The 20770-nt window shown below is 38.0% G+C and overlaps 1 protein-coding gene across 5 annotated transcripts; it reads right to left on the bottom strand.

The window, feature by feature from the left end:
• Positions 1-1523: 1523 nt before the first annotated feature.
• On the bottom strand, positions 1524-19376 carry LOC133854188 (kinesin-like protein KIN-14J). 5 transcript variants are annotated; one of them, XM_062290269.1, is made up of 22 exons: positions 19257-19376; positions 16985-17125; positions 16737-16894; positions 16486-16584; positions 15814-16063; positions 12735-12862; positions 12544-12627; positions 12329-12406; positions 12139-12231; positions 12033-12062; positions 7437-7778; positions 7281-7362; positions 7091-7186; positions 6830-7009; positions 6594-6700; positions 6330-6508; positions 6022-6186; positions 5681-5934; positions 5395-5558; positions 3047-3606; positions 1995-2116; positions 1524-1850 (listed from the first exon to the last, which is right to left on the bottom strand). In XM_062290269.1, the coding sequence occupies exons 1-22, from the start codon at positions 19288-19290 to the stop codon at positions 1783-1785; spliced, it is 3414 nt and encodes a 1137-aa protein (XP_062146253.1). In that variant the 5' UTR covers positions 19291-19376; the 3' UTR covers positions 1524-1782. The 5 variants fall into 5 exon arrangements, with proteins under 5 accessions (XP_062146253.1, XP_062146257.1, XP_062146256.1 ...); XM_062290273.1 differs by having other exon boundaries at positions 16985-17142; positions 19257-19370; XM_062290272.1 differs by lacking the exon at positions 19257-19376 and adding an exon at positions 18078-18359 and having other exon boundaries at positions 16985-17147.
• Between the last annotated feature and the right edge of the window lie 1394 nt (positions 19377-20770).

Below are 20770 nucleotides of genomic sequence, written 5' to 3'. Positions count from 1 at the left end.
TTGTAAATCTTAAGGGTATGTTTGGGTAACACGTTTTTGTATTATATTTTATTACTTTTCTCTAATATATGTTTGGAATGTTTTGTTAAATTTAAATTTTACTCAAGTTTTTCAATTTTGTTTCAAGTTTTCTAAATTATCTAAACATAATTTAAAAAAAATAATTTTTTTTGGGTATTTATAATTTTAAATATAATAAAAAAAATAATAGGATATAATACAAAAAAATTGCACATCCAACATACCATAAATGGTGCCCCCTCTCCACTTTTGCATCGTGAAGTTATGGAAGTTTCCATGATCATTGCAACCAGAGATGTTATCTATAATTGAAATTTAGAGTGTTTAGGAGAGGGATTTTGCATGTCAAAAATGTAATTTTAAACCAAATTGCAGCAAAGCACTTGGTTTGGAAGTGTAATTTTTTAAAAAAAAAAAAAAAAACAGTTTGGAAACAAAGAAAAAAAAAAATTCAAATCGCAGGTAAGAGAATGTATTCTAAAAAATCTACTATTTTTAAAAGCTAAATTGTGACTTGAAAGTCAAAACCGCGATTTTACCAAACGTTTAACTGCATTTTTAAAAATTGTATTTTAAAATTGCTATTTTCTAATCACACTTTTTGAAACCACAAATCCAAACAGACCTTTAGTAAGTGTACGTTCAACTGGTGGAGTACCCTTATTAAAAGACTTCCTAGGCATTTCTCCGCTATACTCCAGCCATCCCAAAAACCTCCTCTGGGGTTGGTTTGACCTCTCTCAGCTCACCTCAAGTAAGAGAGTGATCCAACTAACCTTAGGGCTTAGGTCACGGAGAGGAAGAGCCACCCCCTCCGCCACCTATTTTATTAGTTTTTTTTTCTTTATTCATTTTTTTAAAAGTATGAAGCTGAAGTGGCATTTTGTACAAGTGTAATTGGTCTTATATTCCTTTTTATACAAGGTAAAGATGTTTTTAGGTTTTTAGACCGTAGATGGACAAAAATATCAAATTAATAGATTTGTAAAGTACAAGTATCAAATTTGTCACTTTTTAAAATTCAAATACCTTTTTGATAGAGGTAAACCAATTGTATCAATTATCTATTTACCTTTTAAAAAAAATATATATTTGTAAAAATTTCAACCCTCCATCTGTCTTAATTCTCAAATGAACTCTTAATAATCTTTAATTACCAATTACCCTATAAATAAATATGAGAAGGAAGTTTAAGGTGTTACATGAAATTAGCTGTGCAGAAAATAAGCTCAAATAGTACACAAATGCCAACAAAATCACAAGTAATAATTGAGACAACTGTGAGCAAGAGAGATTAGAGTAACGCTATAAAGAGGACTAAAGTCCTTGTGTCCTCCCAAATATCATGCGACTTTTAAAATTATCATTGATTTTGCGATGATCTAATGGTTTGATCTACTGGTGATTTTAAAAGCCACATGACATTTAAAATGACATAATAAAAACTCTAGTCCTCCTTATAGCATTATGAGATAATTGAAATCCAGCAAAAGGAACACTCATCCAAACAAGTTACATCATATGTCATCTGGACATGGATAATCATAAAGAGCATGGATAATCATATGATCCTAAACTACACATTTTACAGAGTGATGTTTCCAATTCCCTCTTCCAGTACACTAAATTAATGGAAGCAGGCCATAATCTAAAATGTGAGGAGCACAGTAAAGTTAGAATACAAGCTACATTGGATTCCTACCGAAAGTACAGGCTATTGTGGGCGTAAATAATCTTCTGCCAACCAAATTGCTTTCAAATTTATTGCCACCGTTTGGAGGAGGAGGGCCTTGTTGCAGAGGAGCTGCCAGCAAAAGTTTTCCTAGCACCTGACGTGCATCACAAGAAGGGAATTGGGAAATGGGTAGAGTAAGGGTAAGGAGAGGAGTGTGGTTCAGAGATTATTAAGGAACTTAAATGGCTGCCAATCTAGTTAAGAAAAGAAAAAGGGAAAAATACATATATTTACTTACTTGATGAGACCTTTGAGGAGCTTTTGGTCAATGATAACCGAGAAGATTTTGCTTGCGCCAGCTTTTGGGGTGGCTTTGGAAGCTTAGATGGTAAACTTGGCCTGCGGTCAAACAAAGGTGGCCTGTGCTCGGGCAAATATAAAGAAGTCGTGTGTCAGATTAGTTTGAATAAAGATGATCCCATAAGTAGCAATGTCAAGTGAAATTCTTCAAGCCCCAAAATAAATGTCACTGACTAAAGCTTCCATCAAAATACCAAAGGCAGCAAAGTTGGAATTAAAAAATGCAGAGATATGATGGTTTGTTTGGCAAAACTTTCTAGAGTGCTTTTTGCTTATAAAGGAGAAAGTAATTTTGAGTGTTTTGTGTTATGGGTTGTTTGTTAATGCTTTTGCTTTTTTTGCTAAAAAAGTTACCTAAAAAGGGTTACCAAACGAGCTCGATATCACTAGGAAGTAAGATCACTCAAAAGAAGAGTGACTGATATGAAAACTGCAATTTGCCATTGATTACAAAACCCAAGAACAAGGGGCCCATAACCCTTCTGAAGAAAAGGGGGTGAAATGAAACTCCAAAGCAGGCCCCGACACTTCACTAAATTTCAACTACAGAAAACATGGCAGGTTCAATGATCATGAAAACTTCCATAACCCAGGTTGCAGAAGTGGAGTGGGCAGCACAATTTAAGATTTACAAAATATTTGCCGCCTTGGCATCACAGAGTGAATATAGATGAGCATATATGTAGAAGTGACATATTAGAAGCACATGCCAATTTCTTTAGAATAATGGTAGGGATCATCTTTTTGTCTTCCAAAAGTTGATGTTGCTTTTAAAATTATCATTGGATTTGGGATGGATCAGTATCGGATTTTGATCCAATAATGATTTTAAAAACTACATCAACTTTAGGAAGGTAAAAAATGGTTCCTAGCATTACTCGCTTCTTTGTTAGCGTCTAGTAGGGGAGGAAATGTATCTGATTAACACCAGCCAGTTCTCAATAAGAATAATGAACCTCAATTGGACCACCATGAAAATGAAAGACTTACTTCTCTGAGTTCTGAATTAGTGGCTTCTCAACTGGTGCACGCTCAGGAAGTAGGTTTTCAGCTGGTTTTGCAACTTCAGGGAAAAGAGTGTACTCCACAACACTGCCCATTGAGCCATCAGTTTCCGTTCCCATTGAAAGACCACCGTCAGAAATATCACTTAATCTTTCCTCAGAATCTGCATCCCCAAAGCCCAAGAGCTCAATGTCTTCAGTAAAATGCTGGCCTAAATTCCCTCCAGATAGCTTCGACTGAGGAGAAAGTTCCTTCTGGTGTCTAAATTCATCCATTGACTGCTGAGAACCAGCTTCAGAATGCTTATCGCTGTGATCTGAACAGTTGTCCATATCAGAAGCTGCTTTCTCTGTAAGCCCGGGGCGTTTTCCTCCTGAAAGTCTTCGGCTGTGTCGAGGAGTCTCTACAGAATGTCTTCTTGGAGAAGAAGACCCATACCTAACTGAGGTCATACCACGCATCGTACCATTAACATTGACCTTGAGAAGCTGCAAGTGCTCAATCTCCTCATCTTTCTTTCCAACTATTTCCTTGAGAGATGCCACCTGAAAGGTAAAAATGGAAATCAGACAAAAAAAAATAAAGGGAATAAAAATCTTCCTCGTTAAACATTAATGTGAAGTAATCAGCTGAGACCCAAGGTGTTCCCTCCAACAATTTCTCATACTTTTTATTCCCTAAACCTGACAAAAAATGGTAGGCCAGAATATGGGTGGGTAAACAACTGGCAAACATGGTAGGCTGTAATATTGGTTGGAAAGAAATCATCTTTGAAATGGCCTTCCAAAGAAAATTTCTTTCAAGCAAAATGGCTCTTACGGAACAGGCTGCAAGGAGCAAGGACCTTCAACCTTAACCAGCTAATCCCGATCAAGCGCTTAAGAAGTCAAGAGAATCAGATCCTATCAAGCTCACAATACAAAATTTTGTAAAGTGGAATGCCACAAATGGTTTTGCAAATGAAACTGGTACGTGCACAATAACAGTGGCTAAACTTAGGGCCAAATTTCATGGGTGCTTCCTAGTCAGAGAGAAAATATTCAATGTAAGTAAGCATAGTCTGTTTCTCTACCTGTGGTGGCCATGCTAAAATGTGTACTAATCAGTGTCACTCTCATGCCCACTTGGTGGAAGCATGTTCTGCTCAACAACAACTACGAGCAGTTTGAGCACAGATTGGAAAAGAAAATATTTTTTTTTTTTTTTAAGTAAGCGGATTGGAAAAGAATCTTTAAAGAGTGCACTTGTTTGCAAATAGAATCACCAACCATAAAATATCTACTTCTTTTGCCCCATCAATGCTTAAATTTCCTCTTGAACCCAATTCAATTGTTCATTAAGTAGGGGGTTACAAATCCCTATACTGCAACCCCCTTGTATACATAATTTAAGAGCATATGAACTCTTTCACACTTCCCCTTTGAATTAAATAAGGGGGACAAAAGTGTCAAAAGTGGAAGAATGTTAAACATTTTGACTGAATTTGCCATAAATTCAGAACAAATTTTCCACCCCAAAACATTATAATACACAACAGAAATGGAATATGCACGCAAAATGCCAATATACGATGACCAAGACCCACTAGCTATTGCACGAGTGGTACAAATTTGACCAGTATGAGGCTAGATATGGACTTCATTACTCAAAGATCTTTAGAAGCTACACGTGCAATTTTCTTCAGCTTGTCTTGCAGACTCATCCTCAATATTAAGTGTAGTTCTCAGAATCGTTCCCTTTTTTATATATAAGTAAAGGAAATTCATCAACAGCACAAAGAACACAACCCAAGTACACAGGAAGTATACAAGAGAAAACACCCAGCAAAATCAAGAACGAGAAAAAAGAGACCAAAAATCTGCATAACTAGAGACATGGAGAAGGGTGGTAGCAAAAATCCACTCAAAAAAGGGATTTAAGAAAACAAGTCCTTAGATCCAAGCTCTTTCACTTGCGATCATCGAAACTTCGAGCATTCCTTTCTCTCCAAATGCACCACATTAGAAAGGAAGGAATTGCATTCCAGACAATATTGATATCATACCAGCCAACCCTTCTTTTCCAAATATTAAAATCATTCCTAATTGATAACCCATTGATTTCATAGGATTGTTGAGGATTCTACAAATGAATCTGTCCGTTTCTGTAGTATAACAACGTGGTGGACAACCTTGTGAAATTTTTAGCTAATAGTTTTAGAGTGCGTATCATATCAAAAAAATCTCCAAACAATAGCTATTAAGCGAAATAAGAGAAAGCACTCTGAAACATCTGCCATGCATGTTAAAAGCAAGATATCTAAGAAACATGTTAACAAGAATAAAAGATTGGACCTGTTCCATAAGTTCTCTAACATCTCTTCCCTCTTTGTTGCTCTGTGCAGCACCTAACTCTACACCAGAAACCCTCTCTGCAAACTTCAAGGTACTTATGGTTTCAGAGTAAGAATCTATATCCGGATTAAGCTGAACAAACATAAGGGTTTTTGCTTGACCACCTACAATTTGGAGAGGAACAAAAAATACAGATAAAACAAGTCACAAATAAAAGAAACTCAAAACTACAGTATCACTCATATCTCTTATTGACAAAGTTAAAGACCAAGAATAAGACAAGTACCTAAAGAACTCTGAAGTACATGAGTTAATTTGCTATTTCTGTATGGTACATGTGGACTCTTCTGTGCTAGAGCAAAAATTACATCTCCAAGCGCTGATAGTGATTTGTTTATATGTTGTGCCTCCCTAAGCCTATCCCCAGTTGCTTCAGACCGACCCACTCTCTCACTACCAGCAAGATCTACCAAATGTAGACTGCCACGCAAGATGGCATCAGTCTCCAAGTCTGTGCCTCGAACATGAACAGTGAGAACACTGCACGATATGATTGAATAAGAACCAATAAATAAAAAAACTACCATGGAAAGTGGTTGATAAAGAACTTAGTACTGAGAATACAACCTATGGGATCTGCTACTTCTTTCATTCAGGGCTGTGGCACCGACTGCCCTATTCATCAAACCAATATTCATTAACTCCAAGACATCTGCGGTTGATTCAACAGGGTGCATGCTTGCATCAGGGACAGCTAACCCATTTGGTTGGGTGGTGTTCCAAATCCCAAGTGTGTGCAAGTCAAAGGAAACAAAAACTTTTCCATTAAAAGACGAGTACTACTCAGAATTCAATGATCAGATGGAGTTTTCAACTTACAATCAAGAATGAAATCCAAAAGTAAAAATGAAAGGAAAAAAAAAAATAAAGGATATCTTTTTTGAGGACCATCACTTGAAAGTAGATCACGAACTTGTTCATTGTATATCTCAACCATTTGAACAGCAACTTCATATGCAATGGAGCTTTTCCTGCTTTGAGAAATTAGGAAAAGATCATTTAATGCGCGATAGTTGACCCCCCAGTCCTCTTCTGATGATACATTAGGTCCACTCTAGAAGAAACACAATAAAAGGTGTAAGGAACAATCCTAAATCATGTAAAAATTAAAACTGCTACAATATGAAAGATTTGCATACCATCGTATAGGTCTTTCCTGAGCCAGTTTGACCATAAGCAAATATGCAGACATTGTATCCATCAAGTACAGAGCGAATTAATGGTTGGGTATCCATAAATACCTCCTCTATCAGCATATAATTCAAAATAAATATCAATTAGAATGTTAGAATTTTTTTACTAATAAAGGAATGTAGTAGTTGGAAGAAAAGGTGTCACAAAAAAAAAAAAAAATTATTCATTTGGAAATCAATACCTTGAGTAGATGTTGGACCAAAAACCTTGTTAAACTTGAACAACCTACGGCTGTCTTTTCCTGGCTTAGAGGGATTCACAATAACTAATTCACCATTTTCACCAATATATTCGATGATGGTCTGCTTCTTACTTTGTCCTGGAAGGAATGGTCTTATGCGACAATACACTCTAATATTTCCTGCATAAGAGAGGGAGAAAGAATAAAGTGAAACTAAGAACCAACAAACTCAAGCAACAACCAAGCAAGACTAAGACGTACCTTTCAAGTCCTGAACCTCATTATACAACCTACGATTCTCTGCTAGAACTGTATGGTAATTTTCAGCAGCATCTGCCAGTCCTCTAAGCTTCAATCCTGTTTAAGAGAGCATACTCATGAGAAAATGCCCAGACAAAGATAAATGCACATTAAGTAGGATGTAAACTAACTTTAAATAATCAAATCCTACCCAAGAAATTGAATTCCTCTGCATAACTTCTTTTTGTCTTCAAAACTTCGTGTTTTATGGACTCTAAGGCCACCCTCGATTCCTAAACAATAAAACCATGTTAATGGATCAATATCCAAAAGATATGAGATCAAGAAAATAAGAATTAAGGCAAACCTGCAAAGCTCCAAAATGACAATCTATATATCTCTTGTAGATTCTCTCTTTCTTTTTCCATCTCCGTGATTTAGATTCAGAAAATGCCTCAAGTTCTTCTACCTTCTTCCTTGAATCTGTTAAAAGGTACTCAAGTTCTTTTAACTTCTTCTCCAACTTAATTATAGCTTCCTTAGCATTTGTTTCTAATTGCAAGCAACGATCTTGATGTGTCCTTTTGGCCGCTTCCAGTTCTTGTTTTAGTGCCAAAATCTCCATATCACTATGATCCTTCTCTTCCCTTAATTTTACCACATCCCGCTCCTCAAGTTTCTGTTTATCTTCTACTTTGGCCTTTTCAATCTGCCACACCACATAAAAGTTTATTATTTTTATTTTCTGAGCCACATAAAAGTATATTAGGAGCAACATAAACTCACTAGCAAAATAACTAACGAGAACCCTGTTGCAGCAATGGTTCTGCTTTTACAAACAAAAAATATAATAGGTGTTATCAACATTTTATTAATTTGTTGTCTTTATCATCTTTTTCAATGTGCTATATTTATTAGCATTTTACATATAAGTTAAGATTAAGAAACATAAATTCATAATGATTCTTCATATTCCACAAATATGCAAAACCTGCTTCTTTAACTGAGCAGGTTTCAGCAAAGATTCTAATTATCACTCATGCTTCATCAAATATGTAATATACACTTAAATAATGGGTCAAATGTGCAAGACATAAATGTGAATGTTACATAAAGATAAAATTGACATGTTCACTACTTAATAACCACTATTAACATGCTTACTTCCTTCAGAAAAGTGAAAATAATGGACTGCAGTTTTTTCACTCAAGACCGTACAACATTAGCATGTGTGATCATCAATTTGGTGTTTAATGTGATCATCAAGATTCGTTCTTCTCCCCCCTTGCTGCTTAATTCCAAACCCTTTCGGCATTATTATCGGAGGGCTAGGGGAGCTCAAGGAAGGCCATTCCATGAAGTGGAACGATGGATTCCTCTCAAATTCCCTAGAAGCCTCGAAGACGGCTGCAGAGCTTCCATTGAAGAAGGTAGCTGAGCCTCCAGTTAAGAAAGACTTTCTTAGGAAGGGATTTCTCAACTCTCGTCAGAGTGCTTTGTCTTGGGGGATCGGAAATGGCTTCTCCCAAACCCAGGCTTCGACTGTCGATTTTGACCATAATAGAGAGATAGCTGTTTGGGAGAAGGCGTTTTTGGAGAGGCTACCCGTGGAGTGGATGATAGATGAGGGTCAAGGCGAGGAGTTCAGGGCTCTTTTGGGCAAGATGATTGAGTGTCAAAAATTCAAAGGAAAGAGGGAGCTTCGGAATCTGCAAAGTTCCGTCAATTATGGCGACGTTAAAGCTTCTTCTAGGTGTAGGAAAGGCAAGGCCCACATGTTGTAGGGTTGTATGCCTTGGTGGATTTTGTGGGCTGTATCTCGGGTGTTCTTTCAATTTCTAGGTGGTTGTGTTTGGTTTCTTTTATGGGTGCTTTTGTTTGGGTTCTTTTATGGATTTTTTTTGGGTGTTCTTTCGATTTCTAGGGTTTAGTTTCCGTGGTTTATGTTGGGTTTTCGCGGGTTAGCTTTGGTTCTCTTGTATATACTACATGTGTATTTAGGGGCGCCTCAAGCTTTTTTTCTATAAATTTTGCTAACTTTAAAAAAAAAAAAAAAAAAAAAAAAAAAAAAAAAAAAAAATGGTCAATAAGGGTCTGTTTGGGTTTGCAATTTCAAAAAGTGCAATTTCAAAATACCGATTTTAAAATGTGCAATTTCAAAAAGTGATTTTTAAAAACGCAATTAAACGTTTAGCAAAATCCCTCCCTCCCTCTCTCTCTCTGCCCTAGCGTCGGCGCGTGAGAGCGCATCTAGCTAGGGATTTGTTTCTTCTCGTCGCCTACCACTTACTCTATCTTTCTTAGTCTTTTGTTTGGTACTCAGGTTTCGAGTTTCCGTTTTGCTAGTCTGTTGGGGTGTGATTCTCGCAGGGGAGTCTGTCAGCGTGCTCTTTGGTTTGGGTGGTTCTTTTTCCGGCAATGTAATTTTTGGCTTGACTTGGTCGTCGGTGCTCCGGGGGCGTTGTGAGATGGATAAGAAATTTTTAATGGAGTCGAAGTCTTTTGCTTTCTCTGTTTTGGCTGGGGTGTCGGCACTGAGGGTGGAGGAGAAGAGGAAAAAATTTCTGGGAGTGGTCATATTGAATTCTCAGAGCTCCGAATGGCTTGCGTCGATGTTGGAAGTGTTGTTGGATTTACCGGAAGAGCAAGAAATTGTAAAATCGTTCAGAGAGGGATCGAAACTTTTGATTGCTCGAAGAGGTGGGGACAAAGATGGGCGCTTTTTAGAGGTTTCTTCATTCGGGTTGGGTGGTCGGAAAGGGTTCATTGTTATCCCCGAGGGTCGTGGAGGGTGGGGTTGGATCAAATTCTCTGATGAGCTGAAAAAGGTTGTTGATTTTCTCTCTGGCCCTGTGGGTAGTGGGAGTGGTTCCTCTTCGTCTTCGGAGAAGAAGGAAGTGAAGGTTGTTTAGCCGAGTTTGGGTTTGGGTTTGGCTCTGAAGTGGACGGGACCCTCTTTTGCGGAGGTGTTGAGGTCGGTTCCAGCCATTGCTGCGAAGGAGTTGTCCATCATGGGTGGCAATCGTTCCAGGTCAAGGGCTTCGTTGCCGGAGCCTTATGAGCTTGATCTTCTTCCGACGGTGTGGCATGCAAAGTCTGTACAGAGAACAATAGTGGATTGCTTCTCAGTGGAGTCGCATCAGCTCAACCTGTTGGACAAAGACCGTCCTCTTCGTCCGTAGGGTAAGAAGCGTCCCCTCTTGTTCAAATTTGAAAATCGAACATTCGAGGTTGCGGACGTGGCGTAAGTTGGGTACTGTGTTTTTTTGGCTTTGGGCCGGGCCGTAAGGAATCTTCTGGACCGTTTTGCTGGGTCAGGGCTAAGTCGTAAATCTTCTGGCTTCCGCGTGGCTCGTCTCATGCCGAAAGCTAAAGTCTCCCGTCCGTCAAGTTCACCGCCGAAGACGACGTTGAAGGTGTCATCTGGGCTGATTTTGGTTCGACCTCCTCCTGGGGGTTTGAAGGTTGCTGCGTCGGTAGCCACAAAGGGCGCGGGTCCGGCGATCTCGGTTTCTGATGGGGGTTCCATTAGGTTAGAGCCCTCGTCGTTGGCAGTTACAGGGACGACATCGTTTATGCCTTCCACAGGGGGTGAGTCAAGCAACGTCCATAAGGTGCTTTCAAGCCAGACTCCAGCCTCTAAAGAATCTTCTAAGGGTATGGGTATGGTGTCATCAGGTTCTTTTGGGTTCTACCATCCTCCTCTACCAGCACCAGAGTTGTTGCTTTCAGTGGCTCCGGCAACTTCTCTGGGTTCTGTCTCCTTGTTGGTCAGTTCTGAGTTGAACTCTTCTCCGGTGTCCTCCCCCTCTCTAGTCCCTGTAGTTCCTTCTGTGCAAGCCCACGCAGCTTCTTCTTTACATGTCTCTGCAGATCCAGTTGAAGAGAAGAAGTCTACTGAAGATCCTAGTCGGATTTCAGAGTTATCCACTGGTTCGACTTTGGGAGAGAAAGTCCGAGATGCAATCTATTGGTGGAGGAAGGAGGTATCAAAGCTTCAAGAGAAGAAGGATCAGCCTATTGTTTGCGATCAGAATTGGAAGAAGGATTGTTGGAGAATCGAGGTAGAGCTCTGGGGGAAGATCTTCGACGTGTATCCGTTGGTGACTAAAGAACAGAGACAGAATCATCGAGAGATTTGGGGTGAGATGATTGAGAACAAGAAACGCGAGAGTAAGAGGGAGCTTCGGAATCTACAAAGTTTCGTAAATTACGAAGACATCAAAGCTTCTTCGAGGTGTAGGAGAGACAAGGCCAATAGGTCGTAGCGTTGGTTGCTTTGAGGATTTTTTTGTGGGTTGTTCTCAGGTTTTCTTGGTTTTTTGGGTGCTGTTTGGTTTCTTTTGCAGGTAGTATTTTAGTTGGTTCTTTGTTTTCTAGGTTTTGACTTGGGGCTATTTCCTGGGTTTTTTTCGGGTTTTTCGGGTCAGCTGTAGTTCTCCTGTGTACGTAGGGGCGCCTTACGCTTTTTTCTCAATAAAATCTACTTACTTATCAAAAAAAAAATTCTGCATTTTCAAAAAAATACCCTCTTAGCTGCAATTTGAAAATGTAGTTTTCTCCATTTTTTTTTATATATATATAAGTAGTTTTCCCCATTTTCAAATCGCAGTTTTTTTAAAATCTAATTCCTAAACAATTCATTTTTTACGATTTGGTTTAAAATCGCACTTTTTGTCTACAAAATCGCAATCTCAAACGCACCCTAAATCATATTAGCTCTCTTCAAGATAAGTGGCACAGCTAAATAATGTTCATTAGGGGAAGAAACTTACGGATTACTTAAAATGCATATAATATCTAATATGTACTAGTAAATATAAGATAAAAGGCAGGTTGGGAAGTGATATGAGAAACTTTGGATTGCTAATTCTACAAGACAACAATTAAAATCTTGGATGAATAACAGAAACATGTTTCGTTATATTTGAATATAAAGATAGGGCTAAGAACAGTACAGCACCTTTATCTGCTGAAGTTGTTTCATAACAACCTATAGGAAACAAGAACAGTTAAAATCAATAGGGGGAAGAAAAAAACAAAAGGCAAACACCTGAAACCAAGAGTACCTCCATTTCTTCAGTAGTCCCCGTTGCAATAGTCTCAAGTACTCTTATTTTTGATTGATACTTCTCCTCACGAGCTTTATAAAGATTACTTTGCTGCAAGCATGCAACATACAAACACTTATTACTCATGATCAGTATAAAACCACATTCTCTGAATTTTGGAAGAAAGAAAATCTCTAAAGCATTTTACAATTTTTAAGTTCTCTGCGTGGTTTGAAATTCTCTCTTCAATAACTTGTAAGGTTTTTCTAAGCAGCCATGCCACACGCTGCAAAATGGGGGGAAAAACCACTGAGTGATACAAAATGGCAAACAATAAAGAGAAAGAATCATCACAATGTATTAGTTCAAGGCTTCCAGCATGCTTTAGTTATAACGCATCCATGTGTCCTCTTACTGCCATACATTAGGTACATCTCCGTTCTTTCTTTGCATGCTATCATCCAAAATCTTATTCACTATGTTGAAAAGCAATCGAGTTGACACCTTCTGTAACAAGAATTGCAATAAAACATGAGAAAAGCATTAAACGTAAGATTGAAATGGCAGAAAAAGCAAATTTCAATCATATGCATAAAGGAAAATAATGAGCTTACATCCAAATTGTTTGACTCTATCATGTCCAAAATTTTAGCATCAGAAGAATCAGCAAAACATCCTTGCTCCGATTGCAACACCTCATGAAATTTATATCCAAGATGGTGTATTAAAGCATCTGATGGCTCTACACAAGAATGAAAAAATATAAATGAAGATTAACTAAGCAAAACCAACAATTAAAACACTAAAAACAGCAGACAAATGTGGCAAGTAGAATGACATGTGTGCCTTAATGCCCCCAACCCCACCCCAACTCTTCAGTGGTTGCCTCTTATGTCCAAGATAATGAATTGCAAGACCAACAGCTCCACATATAAAATGAAACCAAGCGACCAAACCCCCCCACCCCAACCTCCTGTCAAATTGAACTGAATAATAATTGGAATAATAACGGAAGCAAGACAGAGAAAAGAAATAGGGGATTTACGTGGTTCGGTCTATGACCTACGTCCACAGGGTAAAGCCCAAAGGGCTACATTGTGATCTTATTAACTTGTCATGTCTACAATACAAAAGTCCCTATTTATAGGGTTCAGAGTAAATACTAATATGGTAATCAAATCCCCATTATTTGATTACAATTCACCGTAAATAGAGAATATTACAATATCAACCAAATAAGGAATATACGGAAAATATAATATATTTTCCATATATTCTAACATCCCCCCTCAAACTCAAGATGGAAGATTCTGAAATCTTGAGTTTGATTCTTCTTCTTTCTCTGAACGGGAACTACTCCCCCTGAACGACCAAGAGCAACAGAAACCTTGAACATGAACTACTTCCCCTGAAAACCTTGAACGGGAATACTCCCCCTGAAAAACTTGGAATCACCGATCAGAATCAGATCATACCCAGAATCGCCGATTGGAATCGACTACTACCGAGAACCGTCGGGCAACGGCTGAACAACAGATAAACGCCCGAAATCACCGATCAGAATCGGCTACTACCAAAATCGCCGATTGGAATCGACTACTACCGAGAACCGTCGGGCAACGGTTGAACAACAGATAAACGCCCGAAATCACCGATCAGAATCGGCTACTACCAAAATCGCCGATTGGAATCGACTACTACCGAGAACCGTCGGGCAACGGTTGAACAACAGATAAACGCCCGAAATCACCGATCAGAATCGGCTACTACCGAAATCACCGATAGGAATCGGCTACTACCAAAATCGAAGGGGACTTCCTCATTCGGAACCTGTCCACACCAAAGAATTCCACGACCGTGGAATAATACCACACCAAGGATACCACGCTCATCGTGGAATGACACCACACCAAGGGACCGCATGAACCGGCCGACCAAACAGAAGAAAGGAGCACCCACCGGAAACCCACTCGCTGATTCACCCAAACTACTGCTTCAGAACTTCTTTTCGTTTCTTCTTTTTTTTTTTTTTTTTTTTTTTTTTAAGCAACTCCTGGAGAAAGCACCGCACCACACATAGCAGAAAACACACTACACCACACACTGCCAGAATAACACCAACACGCTGAACCGCAAATAAGACTGCACCGAACTGCACCAGTCTACCACTCCAGAACTGAGATCAGAACCGAGAGAGAAGACCCTCCAGAAATTCATGAGAGATCCACGCGACCAGAAATCCACACCAGAAATCCACACCCATGACACCCACACTCACCAAGGAATGAATAACACACTGATTTCATCCTTCCTCGTTCACCGGAAACTCATAGTAGGCCACGGGAGGCCACTCCAGAAATTCACAACACCCACGAGAATAACACGCTAAACAGAAATTCTCACAGGAGTTCACGACAAACTCCTTCAAAGAAGCACAAAACCAGCCTTTTTTTTTTTTTTTTTTTTCGCCCACAGAACGCACTCCGCGAGTCCACAGGATCGCACCTTGTTTCACCGCACCAACACCTTACAGCACCAAACCCTCCAGGTTCCACGACCCACACAGATTCGCACAGCACAGAACACCAAACTTCACCGCACAGCAACCGAAAACTAAAACACAGGAACCAACCCCTCCACAGAAGAACAGTAAGACAGCAACCGAACTGTAGAACCCTCCAGAATTATCGCACCTAGAATCAACACAGAACAACACCGATAGCTAAAGCGCTGCCTAAGGACATGCTTCTGTCCACCATAGATTGCATGAGACAACCTCAACAGAGATGGCCGGTAGTCATCCAGAAATTGTTGGACCACCAGAAATCTCCAAACCGGAAATTGCACAAATACACCACCAACCGGACGGAATCACCCAGAAACAGAATTTTCGAGAAACACCCAAAGGGACTGCCAAGGAACCAAAAAGAGGCGGCATTCGAGAACTTCACAGAAACAGCCGACTTGCTGCTACCCAGGAACGGCCGACCAAACACCAGGGACCGAACCGCCAGAAAAAAAATACACCGAACCACCAGGGACGTAATCAAATTGAACACCAAAGGAATACTTTGATACCCACTAACCCAGGAAATTGAAAGACTAAGAAAACCTAATTTAGATGATTTGTGGCTCTGATACCATGTCAAATTGAACTGAATAATAATTGGAATAATAACGGAAGCAAGACAGAGAAAAGAAATAGGGAATTTACGTGGTTCGGTCTATGACCTACGTCCACAGGGTAAAGCCCAAAGGGCTACATTGTGATCTTATTAACTTGTCATGTCTACAATACAAAAGTCCCTATTTATAGGGTTCAAAGTAAATACTAATATGGTAATCAAATCCCCATTATTTGATTACAATTCACCGTAAATAGAGAATATTACAATATCAACCAAATAAGGAATATACGGAAAATATAATATATTTTCCATATATTCTAACACCTCCTGCCCCGCGGGGTCTCTCCCAACCCAATCCTGCTTCTTAAAGTTCATTGCAATGAATCTCGCACATCTAGTCACTCATTAATTAAGGCAGTCCACCACAGCCAAAGAGACACTTTTGATGCATCACATGCTGCATGCAAAATCTCATACATTATGCATTTGAATTTGCACACACATTCACCACAAGCCACACACACTTAACTTCTGTCCCCTGTCAATTAAGATAGGATAAGCGTACCAGAAGGACCATGCAAAGGATGTTGAAATTTGGCATCAACTGAATCTCTTCGCCGCTCTCCTCCATTTTCAGCTGAGTGTTGTCCACGAGATGACACATCCCCTTGGGAAAGATCATTTCCCTCTAAAGAGCCTACCTCTGTCAGATCCCATCTTTTTCTCAAATGATTTTGAAAGTTTTCTTCCCCAACATTAGAATTAAAATGCTCTCTAAGATTATTAAGGCACTGCAAAACTGGCACCATGGATCCCTGAAAAATAATATCAGACAATCAACCAAAATGAGTATAAGAAAAATTAGAAGTTAGAAGAGATAATGAAGCTCCAAGGATTTAAATTTTTGCAAACCAAATACAGGTGCAACTCAATTCAAGTTGGGAAAATTCAGCAAAACCCAGAAATGAACTGAGAGTTGGTTTCACAGACAATACATTTCAGTTTTTTATCATTAGGCGTAATGGATAATGAACCACAATATTACCAAACACTTCTCTCGAGGTTGGGTCAATGCAAAAGTATAAAAATATATATGAGACAACCTGAGGTCATGGCCTAATGTAACAGAACCAAGGGGAAGTTGCCCACATGATTGTCAATTTCAACGAGCTCAATTTTATGATTGACCAGTGCAATGAAATCAGGCTGCTATAGATGCAATATTAAAAACAAATACCTGCTCTAGGTCTGATAGTTCAAATCCAAGCAATCCTATTTCATTGATAGCTCCCAAAAACCTTCTGACATTTTGGAGACTAGACTTGGGACTGCCTCCCTAAAGTAGAAAATGCAAGATCAAATGGAATTGTACATTATGGAAACAACAAGAAAAAGAGGAAACATAACAACAACAAAAAAAGTCATAAAGCACAAAATAATATAAAATCCAAAAAGGTTATAAATGAACAAGACAAAAGGTAATCCTACCAGATCTATCGAACCACGACTGAGCTTCTTCAAGATGCTGCATAGGACAGTGCCATCAATCAAGCATGCTCTCAGCTCCTTGTCTGAAGCTTCCAAAGGCAGACTTAAATGAGGAAGCATACCATTCAACCACTCCACCAGAGAAGATCGCTGGTAACCTAAAAATAAGAGTTCAAATGTAAAACAAATAGAAAAAGAAAAATCAAATGGAACCAAGTTATGTGCTAAAGAAGCATAACTTCAGTTACCTTCAGCCATACCCCCATAAATTTCTAGTTGTTGAACATCTTCAGCACTTGCTCCATTTGAATAGCCGAATCCCCCATTTTCACCTGTGTACGGCTCTAACCAGGTGCTCATGATGAGACCTTCCCAAATGCCTTGTTTCCCTGATCAATTACGGACACTGTGCTACAATGAAACAATTCCATTCATACAAATTATAAAAAGCAGTCTACTTTAAACATAAGGAACAAAATGTAGTCAGTGGAGGCTGATATTAAGAATGCAGGCGTACCTGCCTCCCTTGAGAAAGCATAACCCACACCATACTATTTAAAGACTAGAAATTGTATTCACCAATGGTTCAATTAATACATATGTTATAAAGTTAAAGCGAGTAGATATCATGAAGGCAGGAGAGTATATATAAAAATATATATAAGCATATATACAAGAAAACTGTAAGTCATCATGCAGGCGTGTATTTAAAACCAAAATTACCGGTCTGAACAAAGAAAAGCCGAAAACTTGATGAGCAAGCAATCTATTGCTTATATAAAACTTCACAAATTCTCATAAGCGCACTCAGAAAATCCATCGGACTCCACAATTTTAAGGCCTGTTTTACATGGAACAAGGCGATCTAAAACGCCAAGTTAGAAAAGATAGCGGTTTGATCCTAAATAACGAGCGTAATTTTTGTCTAATTACTATTATTAACCCAAAAATAAAAAGGAAAATAGCTAAAACACATAGCGCGCTTAAATTCTTTTCTTCTCCAACACTTTCTACAATTCTTTTGCTTAGCTGAGTTTAATTTCTCATTTTTTTTTGTTAAACAAAACAAACAGAAAATAATATGTTACGCGAAATGAACTTTCTTCTCTTAGACCTCCATTTTCTCAGCAACCAAACAGAGTATTATTTAACACCAAAAAAATTATTAAAAAATAATAATAATAATAATTAAAAATAAAAATAAATAACAAACAAAACAAACAAACAAAACCAGCATTTCTTGTCTCGCATTGTCAATTCTCACAGATCAGATCCGCCCGAAACCCCAATTTTCGCAGGAATGAGAGACGAACGAGGGGAATGTAGCTGAAAAGTACGAACCTGAGGGTTCATAAGGCTGCGAAATGCGGTTGAGATCTCCGGAAACCACAAATCGCCGAGCTCCGAGATCGGCGTTACATACGTAAAAACATACAACAGCAAAACGATGCGCGTTTCGGACCGATCCGTTTGCGAAACGAAGCCGAAATCGCCGAAATTCAGGCCCGATATTTCAGAGAGCGAGAGCGATAAGAGAGGAGAGGATTTTCTATTTTCTTTTTCTTTTCTTTTTTCCCCTTTCTCTGTTTGTTGGAAACGTTGGGAAATGTGGGACTGAAATGAAAAAGGATTTGCTTTTTGTGATTCTTTGTTTTTTAAAATGAGGGGCTCATATTGTTACCTAATTGCGGTTTTGCCCCAGCCCCCCACTAACTTTGGAGTGGGCGTTCCCGCCTTGTACTTTTTGTCTTTTGCAAAGCTTTCATTGTATTTGAAATTAGCGACAGAACAAACGAATGAGCACAGCGCGATGTGGTCCCACGCGCATAGTGGCCAGGTCGAATAAATTTCCAACTAAATATGACGTGGAGATTTATTTCTTAATGGTGATTATTAAGTATTAAATTCAGTTCAATAATTTTTCTTTTATTTTAGTTCAAATACCCTTTTATTTAAATTGAGAAATTGTTTAACAATAGTAGTGTAATACCCAAAAAAAAAAACAAAAAACATAATTTTAAAATAATAATAAAAATAAAACACAATTTACAATAATGGTACAGAACGACTCCCAAATCAAATAGCACATCTCAAGGACAAAATTCGATATCAACCCATCTCAAATCTAATAATAATTTTAAATGGTACATCAACTTTGTATTACTCCACTCCAAATAGCATTTTAATGTCATGGTAATAAAGTGAAGCGAACAATTTTTAAAAAAAAAAAAAAAAAAAAAAAAAAAAACCCAATAATAGCTAAAGCCACTCTGCGGCCAGTTTGGTAAAGTAAATCAAACATATTTTAGATTTTGAGTTTTGGAAAAAAGTGAAAATTGAGAATTGTTTGAGTGGGATCCACTTGGTAGTAATTTGGGAAAGTAATGTGAAAGACCTATATAGAAACCACATGTCCAAATAAATTTTGGATTGTCTAACCACTTACTTGGAAAAGTGAATTTCATATGAAATCTCTTACATTACCTGACAAAATTACTAGCAATTCAAACAAATAATTACCGTATATCTTTATCCTTGTCTTACACCCAAACATGCATAGGTAGTGGAAAGGCACTATGCAATTTGGAAGTGTTTGAAATAGAAAGATAGGGGATCATGGATTTTGAGGAATTGTTTTTGTGTTGGTCCAATTCAATTTGGTTTAGACCTTGCTTTTTAGGCTGAAATGGAGGGCTACTATATGGCAAAAAGATGTATAGTTGGTTCCATTTATATAATAATCATTACTTTGCGGTTGACATTTAAAAAAAAAAAGAAGAAGAAGAAGAAGAAAAGAAAAAGGCCAAAAAGTTGAACCCTTTCAATCACTCATAAAATTATTATTTTTTTTTTTTTTATAAAAAATGGACAACTATTTAAACCTTTTAAAGGGTGGGGGAGGGGGGAGACAGGGATTGGGGAGAGTTTATCCAACCACATTGCCGACACAATTTTACAAGCAAATTAAATTTCTTGTAAATCATGCATTCAACAAGTGAGCAAAAACCAACCTCTTAAGCAAACAAAGATGCACTGACCAAACTGAATTGACAATAGGTGTTCATTTCTACTACTCATGGGACAATTGTTTTAATATAATTATTCAAACATAACATATGTCAAGCTAACATGTTTTAACAGGATTAACATACCATAGTTTTTAAAATAAATAACATAAAAATCGGTTCCATTTTTGTTTTAACATTAATTATTTTGTAATGTAAGACAAATTTTTTTTTTAATATTTTTTAGGAAAACTATTGAGTTTTCAGTGTTTAATGGTCATCCTCAAAAAAAAAAAATTAAATAAATAATGATTGGTTTGTATGAAAAATATTTTGTTAAGAACATTTTCCATTGGTGATGGTGGTTCCAGTGGCGTTTGGAACTATGAGTTCATGGCTCAATAAGTAGATAAAATCAATCAACCGTGTCTGACATGAGCTTTTAACTGAGAAATTCATCTCTCCTATTTTTACTAAAAAATATTGTTTTAACATAATTTTAGGAGATGAATTAAAACACTTCATTTAAATACATTTTTTGATTATTTCATAAATGGGTAAATGTATAATAAATTCTTGAGTTGACACGCAATTTGAAAATTTTAAACATTTACTTCTTAATTTTTTCGCATTTTTGAATTGAGTCATACTCCTTCCGTCTATTTTCCATCCAATTTTGTTAACTCTGTTTGGCTGAGTCACTGTTTGGCGACGTCAAGATCGACAACTAAGTCTAAAAACGACGATGTTTCAATATTTCCTTATAATTTTATTTTTTTTTTCAACCCCCTTGGCTGATCTGGGGTAGCCGAACCACCCCATGGCAAGAAAAAATAATGATGTGTTTTGGCCTTTGGGGTAGCCGAACCACCATCATAGCCTATGGGGGTGGTTCGTCCAATGGTCAAACCCTCTAAAAAAAATTTGGGTTTGTCCACGGTGGTGGTTCAGTCACCCCCAATGATCAAAACCCATCATTTTTTTTTTCATGCCACGGGCCACCCGAGACCGACCAAGGGGTTGCTCTTT

Source organism: Alnus glutinosa, chromosome 13, assembly GCF_958979055.1.
Source record: "Alnus glutinosa chromosome 13, dhAlnGlut1.1, whole genome shotgun sequence".
Lineage (NCBI taxonomy): Eukaryota > Viridiplantae > Streptophyta > Magnoliopsida > Fagales > Betulaceae > Alnus > Alnus glutinosa.
This window is presented reverse-complemented; position numbering and strand designations above follow the sequence as displayed.